General features: G+C 43.1%; 2 protein-coding genes across 2 annotated transcripts; one reads left to right on the top strand and one right to left on the bottom strand.

Moving 5' to 3' along the window:
• Positions 1 to 4,052: 4,052 nt before the first annotated feature.
• On the bottom strand, positions 4,053 to 6,628 carry LOC136438958 (CCAAT/enhancer-binding protein delta-like). Its single transcript, XM_066434021.1, has 4 exons — positions 6,233 to 6,628; positions 5,635 to 5,995; positions 4,877 to 5,025; positions 4,053 to 4,609 (listed from the first exon to the last, which is right to left on the bottom strand). The coding sequence occupies exons 1-4, from the start codon at positions 6,575 to 6,577 to the stop codon at positions 4,478 to 4,480; spliced, it is 987 nt and encodes a 328-aa protein (XP_066290118.1). The 5' UTR covers positions 6,578 to 6,628; the 3' UTR covers positions 4,053 to 4,477.
• A 609-nt stretch (positions 6,629 to 7,237) lies between these two features.
• LOC136438959 (CCAAT/enhancer-binding protein beta-like) lies at positions 7,238 to 9,828 on the top strand. Its single transcript, XM_066434022.1, has 2 exons — positions 7,238 to 7,421; positions 8,737 to 9,828. Exon 2 carries the CDS (start codon positions 8,838 to 8,840, stop codon positions 9,438 to 9,440), a length of 603 nt encoding a protein of 200 aa, XP_066290119.1. The 5' UTR covers positions 7,238 to 7,421; positions 8,737 to 8,837; the 3' UTR covers positions 9,441 to 9,828.
• Positions 9,829 to 10,304: the final 476 nt, after the last annotated feature.

The following is a 10,304-nucleotide window of genomic DNA, read 5'->3' as shown; positions in this document are numbered from 1 at the left end:
CTCTTTGAGTGGTAATTTTTGATAGCTGAGTTACCTGGAGATAATTGAATTTTATGTAACTAAGCTACTAGCTAACTTTGTTGGTACCACCAATCAAATTTGTTAAGACTTAGAAATGATATGGTACTCTCTTCATCTGGCTTGATTTTGAATTTTAGACCATTAGAAAAAGCAAAATCAGCTTTGGTGTGTAAGAAGCTTTCATAATTTATCCAAGGTCTTGTTCTTTGAATACGATACAACTCCATAGTCAAGTCACAGTCACAGTACTCAGGACATCGCTTTCCTGGGTTCCTCTAGATCTTAAACTGCGAGAAGGGCACCTCTTTGCGGACTTGATAAAAAATGCAAAAGGAGGAGCTTTCCTACAGAAGTTTACATAAGATATTTCATAGCGACCCCTGGCATCTTTATCAAATATGCGTCATGGCCTACCTGCTGTAATCTCCAAGCAGATCTATCGGTGGCAAGGCAGTGTACGTGTCAAAAGGGCCAGCTAATATCCAAAGTCACCAGTGGCTTGGAGATTATATGTACCGTACTCTGGACCGCTAGAGAATGAAAGGGAAAACGTTATGTTGGGATAGCAGAGCACAGCGTTCCCCTAATACACTTGAGTTCTCTTGAAAAAGGAGTTAGAACGACAAAGGTAAGTTTTAGTCTAAAGGTAAATCAAACCCACCGAGACGAATACCCGTCTTTCGTTAACTTTTTCAAGTTACAGTTTTAATTTTTTTTTTCCAGCTATCAGAAAAAAAATGTAATACCAGTAAAACTGTAACATGAAAAAGAAAACAGCCGGAAAGAGTCTGCAACTGAGGCCATCTTTCGTTTCATTTTCTATCAAAATACAAAACTAAGGTGCAACAAAAAGTAACTTATTCGGAAGCACAAACCCAGCTTCCATATAAATCATTTCCGTCCCACCACTTGCTTTGAATTTGTTTTTGGAATGACTGCACCGCGGTGGGAACAAACTATTGGGCATGGGACTCTGAGACTCTTTTGTATTTGGCCGCTAGAGGTCGCTTTTTGAAACTTTACGGAAAATCCAGTTTAATAGCTGGCCGCACTGACTCGATATTGTGGATGACGACATTATCTAGACGCCCAAATCAATGCAAGCTCGCAAAGAAACAAATAAGAGAAAAAGAAGATGTCTTATTTCTTAAATGCACATTATGATGAGCCTTTCACGATTCCGAAAAGACGAAAATTTGGCAATTTGATGGTCGTTTTTGCCACTTTTCTGCAGGCGCCGGAGCGGTGCTACAGAAATGTTGAAATATACAAAACTTTAGGCTTAAAGCCTGTGAACACTTTCTCAAACAGGTCCAGGCGTCTTCATGTACATGTACATTTAGAATTACCCTTCAGACTTTTAGAAACATAAACTGGCATGAAAAGTATCGGTTTTAGGTGTGCGCGCATGAGGAGCATGTGTAATACATGTACTAGTACTTTGGCCACTGGTCGAAGCGCCGTCTACATTCATGTACACGTCGCTTCTTGTACGTAGTAAGTACATGTAGATTAAGGATATATGTGGACATCTGTGCCATAGAAGCAAGGCACTAAATTAAGGAAAACGGACAGTGCGGTAACCGGGACTACCGACCCTGAGAAATGCGCCACCAGACAAACCAAGATTACGATATTACCCTAACGTCTGCTTTGACATTAGGCATCTGCTTGGTCCCGAGATTAGGTTGATGCAAGGACATGTCCAAAGACTATTTATTGATCTTTATTCACGCTCGAATATAGGCTGATGTAAGATAGCGGCTGTGTTACAGACTGATGTAAGGCACCTCCTGAGTTACATCACACACCCGGTGGTGGATGTCTCCCCTCATATGCACCTGTGTCACCGATCCTCGGTAGTAGTAGGAGACACCATAGAGGTATTTTCGAGGCAGTGAGAGGTCTGTCTCCGACGTGCTTTTGGACTTCTTTTTATTTCCGTTTTGTCGGGTTTGGCTTGCGGACAACGTAGAAAACCCGTGAAAAATGCATAAAATGAAAAGACGTGCAGAGCAAATCGGGAGCATATAAACCGGCCTCTGCTTGGAGAGTACTAGTAACGTTACCACAAAGACTATTCAGTCATGGCCCATGCTTCGTGCCTGTCTATTGACGTCGGTTTCCTGTCTCTTTCTCTGTCTTCCAAGTTTTCGTGTTCCTTATACTGACCTTGACCTTGTACCGTTAGTATGGACTGCCAGAGTAACGCATGACAAGGTCGCAGATATCACCTCAGCCGTGATAATCGTTCTACCTCCTGTAACGTTATATTAAACTGAGATAGAAAATGACAGTCAGGATCATTATTTGAGTTTGGATTGAGAAACTTTGCTGTGTTTTTTAGATCCTAAAAATACGTATTTAACTCAACGTTGTACAAAGTTGAGGTGCTGAGGTGTGCATACATGATATGCTTTAATAGGGGGAATTTTCCCATACACTACTGGCTAAGGTACATGTTTCAGTGCCTAACACACACAAAGGCTTTTCTTCAAAGGTCAGTTTATTTTCAGCACGATTGTCGAGTTAAACTGGACTCCATATTCACAACCAGGAAACTAAACCCACCTATTGTACCCCAGCCAGGCCCCTTCCTGTACAGGCACACCCCCTCCCTGCCCCCCATCACATGAGGCTGACTCTGGTGAAGGGGATTCCCCCATACACGGTTGGCCATCATGCAACCTGCAGGTGAGGTTGCATCATCTTGGGTAAAAAGCAAACACAACAGGTAATTCCGATACATGTGACTCATGTGTATTTTGGTGGATGACCTACTCAAAAGGCGACAAGAACCAACGTGTACGTGTTAGCCTGTTGGAAATCACGAATTTTCCTGAAAGGGGGTCATCATGCTTTTTCTGTAGGCAGCCATTTTAATCTGACGGTTTTTCTTATCTAATTCGTATTTTGATATCGGACAGCTATAATTCTATATGTGGGTGGGTTTTGTGTCATAATGTAATGTAACATTACATGAACATTGTAAAACGTTCCATAATGTGTCCTCGGCTCTATAATGTATTTTGTTCTGTTAGCAAAAGAGCCAACCACTTGTCTGATTGACTACATATATCCATCCATATAGCACACTTCAAGTGCTAGGGTATAGTACTACGGGCTTAATTTAGCCGAAACTGATAAGAGCTGCCTCCAAGCCCAACTTGGCTGTACCTATTTTAGACATTCCCCTTTATAGCTCCCCTCAGCTGTTTTTTTATCAGAATCCCTGGCCTTTTCACCCTGCCCGAAGTGAACTCCGATCCCTCTGCACACACCAGATGGCAGGAGTGTAGCAAAGGTCAAGGTGCTAGCAGGCTCTCAACTTTGGCACAGATATATGCAGCTATGTTACATATCAACTTTTTCTACGCACCAAAACTGTGCAGAATATTGTCGGTGCAAAAACGGACAGCTCGTTACATGATGCCTGGGCCACAAGAACTCATATGCCTTCATAAAGAAAAGCGATTCTTAGCCTATGTAGGCTTTTACAGGAGTATTTGCTGCTATCAATATAATAGTACACGTATGCACAGCAGGAAACTAAATGGAAGACATCCGCCTTATACTAATAGGGCAAACGAATTATTTGAGGAAATGTTTGACAAAAGCTGGTTTGACAGAAGCTTTATATAACGGGTCACACACCTTGACATGTGCATAAGATGAACCTTGTACCCAGGAATCCACTCACAATGGTTTACTGACAATGATTTATAAATGTGCAAGCATTCAGTGACCTTTTATTCCATGTCAGCATCTTATGACTGTACCATGCCCTGAGCACTATAGGAACTGTGTGTTTTAACAGCCAATCTTTGAGACACACATCATCAAAACTAGTCCCCACAAACACCATTACTAGTATGTTACTGAAAACATGCAAGTCATCCATGGAGCTGATTATGCTTGAACCTTTTCTATTCCTCACTATAAACCATGCAGGGACAAATCCAACTGAGAAGCACTCTCTCATAGTCACCATACATACAGACATACACACAGAAAATGTTCCACACATCAAGTAGGGTTATAACAATAAATAGACCACACTTTATTCAAAATTTGTCATAATCGCACATCAGATGATTTGTAATGAAGAAGATACTTAAAGACTACTTTTGATATAATATAATTCTGATATTTGGCCCTAACAGCACAGCTAGCCTTTCTACAGCACACTTTACATTTCAGAACAAAGAAAGCATCTCCAGACTTCAAGGCAGAGCCTTTTAACAAGCTGGATTGTCTTATAGAACGTTTACATGTCACACAAGTAATTTCCTCATTCAACTGAGGATAGGAAGTATATAGTAATCTATATAGGTAAGTCCTATCTGATACTTTTAAGCGGAAACGTCCTAGCGAGAATAGGGAACGACAGGACGGTGCGCGACTGCAGGCCCTGCTGCGTAGGACGTCACATGGCCGGCAGGTTTGGCGCGAAGCTTCAATTGCGGCTTGCGTTGCCCCCGCGGGCTGCACTGACATTGGTGAAGAGGGACTTGAGGGTGTCAAGCTCCTTGGTCAGAAGTTCCACACGCTTCTGGAGCTTCTCGTTTTCCTGCTGAAGTTCTTGGACCTGTGAGGAAGGAAGAGAAGACACTGTCAGCCACCAGCCCACCTTAGATACTCTTGGCTCTACCATGGGTTCCAGTCTATCCATTAATGCAAGTCAATCAAAATCATTTACTAGTATAACTTACATCATCAACACATGAAAATAGAATATCCATGTAAATCATTGAACCATGAGACACTGACATGCATGTCTAAGTTAGACTTTCATGACAAGGGAACAATGGACAATAATCTGAGCAGTGATTGAGTGTATGTTAGAGATGCACACCTTATGCTGTGTTTCTAGATTACGCTGCTTGGCCTTCTCGCGCGACTTCCTGACCGCGACGTTGTTGCGCTGGCGGCGTGTGACGTACTCGTTAGTCCCCTTCTGCAGGGCCCGGCGTCCACCACGAGATGACTGTGCCTTTCCTGGTGCTGAGGGGGAGGTAACAATGGACAGGTTAGGTATGTCAAGTCCAACTTTTTTTTAATACAATAAGAAGACATATGGTCACTACAATTAGATATCATCTTTACAAGTTATGATGAAGATACTGCTCCTAATTGTCATTGCGGCAACAAGTATGTTTTGTGTCTTGACTTTGAGGCTCTGTGACTTGTCAAAGAAAACTCAAATGTGTGTCCCAGCTTCCTCCTCAACCATGACCTCTGTTACTAGTGAGTAGTGTTAGCACAAAGGGGCGTGTTGGGGGTGTGGGCCCCATCTTCCACCGGATTTCCCAGAATATACTACTCTGGTACCCGGTATAATACCAAATTCACTACGGAAGTTTAAAGATTGAACACTAAAAAATCTATGCGTAGAAGGTCTATTCTCGTAGTGTATAATACAGTATTCTATGTGAGGACGATCTGAATAGTCTTTAGCGTCACATGAAGTCTACCCTGGGTACAAAGGTACGTGACCGGCATGGGAACTATCACCACGTGGCGCAGTTTGGCGACCTACTGAATTCATACTGACAAAATATTTAAATCCACCATCAAGTAAAATGGAGAATCACTTCTCAGAGATCTTCGTACCTGGCCTGTTCTCCGATGGCGATCCAATGTTACTACTGGGCGAGCCGTGGGAGGACACCGAGTAGTCCTCCTGGAGGTAGACGGGCTCTTCCTTCACCGGCACCGAGGCGATGACCGGGGAGGTTGCGGTGGTGGTGGTGGTGGCCGGGGCTTGCTGCGTCGACTCGGACGTGAGCTGCGGCATGTAGCTGTCGTCTAGTGCGTCAAACGGCTCGGGCAAGGCCTGGGGTGCTACAGTCGGGGTCGCTCCGCTGTCAGATGACTTGGGGAACTTGTCTTTGTCCAGGTCGCTCTTGGAGAGTCCGAGCTCGGCCAAGAGATCCTCGCCACCCGAGTCCAGGTGCCACCGCTTCGCACTTTCCTGGGGAAAAGCAAAGTGACAGTCAGTACAGGTAAATAAAAACAGATGATTCAATTATTATCTTATCCAATAGAACTATTTGTGTTAAGTTCTGCTAAAAATCTAAGAAAGTGATGAGTGAATTTGTACCATATGCACAAAGGATACATACTGTACTAATGTGGATCATCACAGCTGGGTGGGGGATAGGTGAAAATTCAGGAGACCGAGAGCCTTTATACACATACGGTGACATACCTGGATGTAAACACTTAGATCCACGGAGTCCTCGCCGTCACAAAGTGTACTGAGGTCCGGGAAACTCTGTTCGCGCTCGAAAGTGAAGACCGCTTTCTGCTTGCCACTGGATTCCAGTTCATAGAAGTTCGCGGGAGACGAGACCGGAGTGGGGTCCATCTCTGCGCGGTGACATGACTGATCCTGGCCGAATGAAAAGTCGTGGAAAGCCGTGGTTTCTGTTGGGAACGCAATGAAACCTTCTCGGGAATGTATGGTGTCGGCGGGATCGTATGGTCCGACCGAGTAACGAAAATTGGCGCCGGTTCTTTGAGAATAGCGGGGAAGACTTGTCGATTCTGTCATCCAAGTACCGGTGATTTCGCAACAAGAATGTAGCCGGGTGACGACGGCTCGATTTGTAGCAACGTCACTGGTCGCTTTACTTAATTTGCCCTCAGTATCCATCCGCTCACCTTAAATTCCTAACGTATGGTAGCTAGGGCAGGGATTCCATAACAGATATTAGTCTTTTAATGTTTCGACTTTTTTTATAGATACTGGAAAAGAAATAATGTTTCTAGACGTTGTACAGTTGCAGTCAAAGCTTTGGACTTTCTTTTATAGCGGAAGAGCCACCTCCAAATGGAGTAGTGATGCATTTGCACCATCCGGGACTTTTCGTCTAAAAATAATCCTTACGTCACGTTGTCGAGCTCTGATTGGCTGAATGTGGTGCGGCAATGACCCGGATGTAATGAAGCTCAGGAACTCTCTGGAAACCTTTTTATCTTGGGAAAAAATGAGACTTTTCTGCTGCCAGTTCGAACGAGAAAATAAGTGCGTATGCTATAGTTTTCTACGAAGTTTTCCCCTTGTCTCATTTAGGACGTAGAATTGTGAAAGGCGCGAAAAGCGTTATCCAATCAGCTTGTAGATTGCACAAGCAAGCAAGTGATGATGCAATGACATACTATACAGCCTCTGATTGGCCAACATGGAAGGCATGCGTCCTGCAGAAGGAGTTGTTTTGAGCATGGCTCTGGTACTGGAGAGGTTGTAGCTTGTCTAGGAAGATTTTCTCCAGTTACACGCTGTGTTATTGGATAGTTTTACTACGACAGTATACTTGGATAACTAGAGAACACCTGGGGGCGTTTTGGCGCGAGAAAGTAACGCGGGGACGCTCTTCTACGGGCCCAGAAAAAAGGTAAGCTCGCCACCCACGCCCGCCCTGCCCCCCTGTGTGTAAACACGTTGGCGGGATCGGTTGTAACTTTGCGTGTACAAACTGTAATAATATTTGTTTTTTTCTCCATTTACTCAATTTGTCAGCTGAAATTTCCATCAGCTCAACAGGTAGTAGATATAAGTAATTGAGCTGTGCTATAACATAAGTTATCTTTTACCCCGAAATAAATATTTCATCACTGTAGTTTTGTTATTGTCTCCTGCAGAAATTTGAATTTGCAATGGGCCCCGCCTTTAATGCATTGCTGACCCTAGCTAGGGTGAATGGGGCAGACGAGGGGGTTTGTGTGTTTCTGGGCGTTCGTGTCGAGTTTGGACGTGACTTTTGCTCTGTATGCTATCAGAACGATACCTATCTTTAATAAACCTCCACATATGATTGCTGATGCCGCCAGAAATGTAATCTTTAGCCAGCTAGACATGACCAGATTTACACGATTCATTTTTGACGTTACGAAATTTCAGCGTGTGTGACATGCTCCCTTTTCGGATCAGTTTCACCGTATATTCCGTTAAAACTGACCCGTTTGAATGTCCTACATGTCGCGAGTGTTTCAAACGCTATCATTTATGAAAACGTATGGTTAAACATCGATCGTAGTTGGCCCCTTTAGCGGGGAATTTGAAATAAATCGTTGACCATGCCCGCCTGTTTGTTTACAGAACTGGTATGATGTAACGCCTCCTAGCTCTGTGTAGTGGGTGTGTGTCAGGTGTCAGTGGGGCGCACGTGGTTCTTTACAATCTTGTACTAGTATAGTTTTGGCTTTATTCTGATTGTTTTTCGTGATAAGACGAAATTGAATATTTAAGACCAAACATAACATGGCATAATATAGTGCAATACACACGTGTTTTTTTTTTTTACATTTTCAAACATTTCTGCTTTGTCAGTTTGTGGGTGATTTGTTGGTACATGATCATGGACACTTTTGTAACCACAAGTTATGAAAATGTTGGTCACTTCCTGAATTACGAATCCTGAATGATGACAGATTTTGCAGGTCATATAAAATTTCGTTGTACTCTTTTTCCTGTTAAGTTTTTTTGTGCATGTCTGTCACATTTTCCCAAATTCTTTCCCTAAATTATAAAATGCTAATTCCTTTCTTTGTCCATTTGAACTTCTGATTACATTTTCAAAATTCAATTGCTCATGAAAAAATAGCTGAGCTGAATTTGATACACATAAATCGTATTAGTTACAGAAATACAGGAACAATTTTTTTTGTTATTCTTTATCTTTTCTGACATTTGTCTGGTGTTTTTTTCAGGTCTGCATCAACTTGTGTGTTTGTTTCCTGCTGGGTTGAAGGAGAAAGTGCTGTACATCTAGGATCTGTCTGTCACGAGTGCCAGATTACCCCAAAGCTTCATGGCAGACGTGGATGTGAAAAGTGAGCCTAATGACTCCAGTGACAGTAGCCCAGGGTCGCCCCCTGTCCTTAGCCCAGGTAGTGCATCTGGTGGGAGAAGGGGCGGTGGAAAGGCGTCCAAGAAGTACCTGCATGACAAGAATAGCGACGAGTACCGCAAGCGACGCGAGCGCAACAACTTGGCGGTAAAGAAGAGCCGCGACAAGAGTCGCCAGAAAACCCAGGAGACTCTCCGTCGTGTGCAGGAGCTGAAGGAAGAAAACGAGCGCCTGGAGCTCAAGATCAAAATCTTGTCCAAGGAACTTAGCGTGCTGAAGGATCTTTTCCTGTCGCATGCTGGCAGCTTGCCGGGGGAGGACGCCCCCTGCCTTCTGGGGGGAGTTACTGCAGCACCCCTCCCCCTGTCCACTCCCGCTGAAGGGATAGAAACAGAAAGTTCATCCACTGCGACTACCGCCTCCAGCATTTCTATTTCAAATGCCACTATCAATGCCACAGTACGAGAAGTAGCGGGGATACTTCAGGGTCTAGCCGTGCCAGTTAGGGCAAATAACCAGGCCGTTCTGAACGACCACGAGTATGCAACCACTGTGAAGTCATAGCAGTGACATATGTACATGTGTGCTAACACTTGTACTTAGTCGCTTATCCCATGCTTCAGTGTTTATTCTATTGCTTGCCTAAAAATGGTTCAGCTTTAGACATTATATTGGGTAAGAGGCAATGGAAGTAAGCTTTCAGCATTGTGACCTTTGCTAAACAGATATTTTTGCAGTTGTCGGGCAAAAGCACGCTACCAGTAAAAATGAGATGCGACTATAATGCAGCCAGAAGGTGTAGAATTGTGACAAATGTATTTGTATCCCTGCTCAAAGCAGTCTTTCAATAAGTATTCAATAAGTACCGGTATGATGTGAAAGTGTAGTTAAAATTGGTTGTAATGTTTTCTAAAATTGTCACGCTAAAGCCAGCACCATTGAAATGCTGATTTCCACCAACAAATCATGGAAATGGAAACTTTATTGTGTGTGACACAAAAAAAGGTAAACACAAATATGTATAACAAAGTTTTTTTGTCAGTAATATGCTACACAAACATCTCAAAAGTCCAACCATTTTATGACGACACTTATTCAGTGACAAGTCAAATACGAGAAAAATCACTATATTGGAGATACCACTGTGTTGTAAGATTGACATTTTGAGATACTTGACTTGAGTTCAGTACTGACAAGGCACTCAACCGTATATTTCTTCTTAGTAACATAGCAGTGTAATGTGCTATAGCTTTACAGTAAAAACAGTCTTGGAAACCACATTTATGTCAGCAGAAATATACAGTGAGGTTTTGCGAACGAGGAGAGATGGAGACAAAGTATGCATCATTGGAAAGTAACAGCCCAAATAAGGTCTTATGTAATTAATGATGGAGATATTGAAAGTCATTGTGACAGTTGCATATAACT

This window comes from Branchiostoma lanceolatum, chromosome 7 (assembly GCF_035083965.1).
Source record: "Branchiostoma lanceolatum isolate klBraLanc5 chromosome 7, klBraLanc5.hap2, whole genome shotgun sequence".
Taxonomy (NCBI): Eukaryota; Metazoa; Chordata; class Leptocardii; order Amphioxiformes; family Branchiostomatidae; genus Branchiostoma; species Branchiostoma lanceolatum.
The sequence above is the reverse complement of the archived record's forward strand: the minus strand, read 5'-3'. Positions and strand labels throughout refer to the sequence as shown.

What these genes read in the sequence shown, in the direction of transcription:
- LOC136438958 (XM_066434021.1), bottom strand. Translation starts at nt 6,577, where the DNA reads ATGACAGAATCGACAAGTCTTCCCCGCTATTCTCAAAGAACCGGCGCC. An exon ending in ATCTAAGTGTTTACATCCAG is followed by an intron (nt 5,996 to 6,232) that starts GTATGTCACCGT and finishes GCTTTTCCCCAG; the next exon opens with GAAAGTGCGAAGCGGTGGCA. An exon ending in GCCATCGGAGAACAGGCCAG is followed by an intron (nt 5,026 to 5,634) that starts GTACGAAGATCT and finishes CCTCCCCCTCAG; the next exon opens with CACCAGGAAAGGCACAGTCA.
- LOC136438959 (XM_066434022.1), top strand. Translation starts at nt 8,838, where the DNA reads ATGGCAGACGTGGATGTGAAAAGTGAGCCTAATGACTCCAGTGACAGT.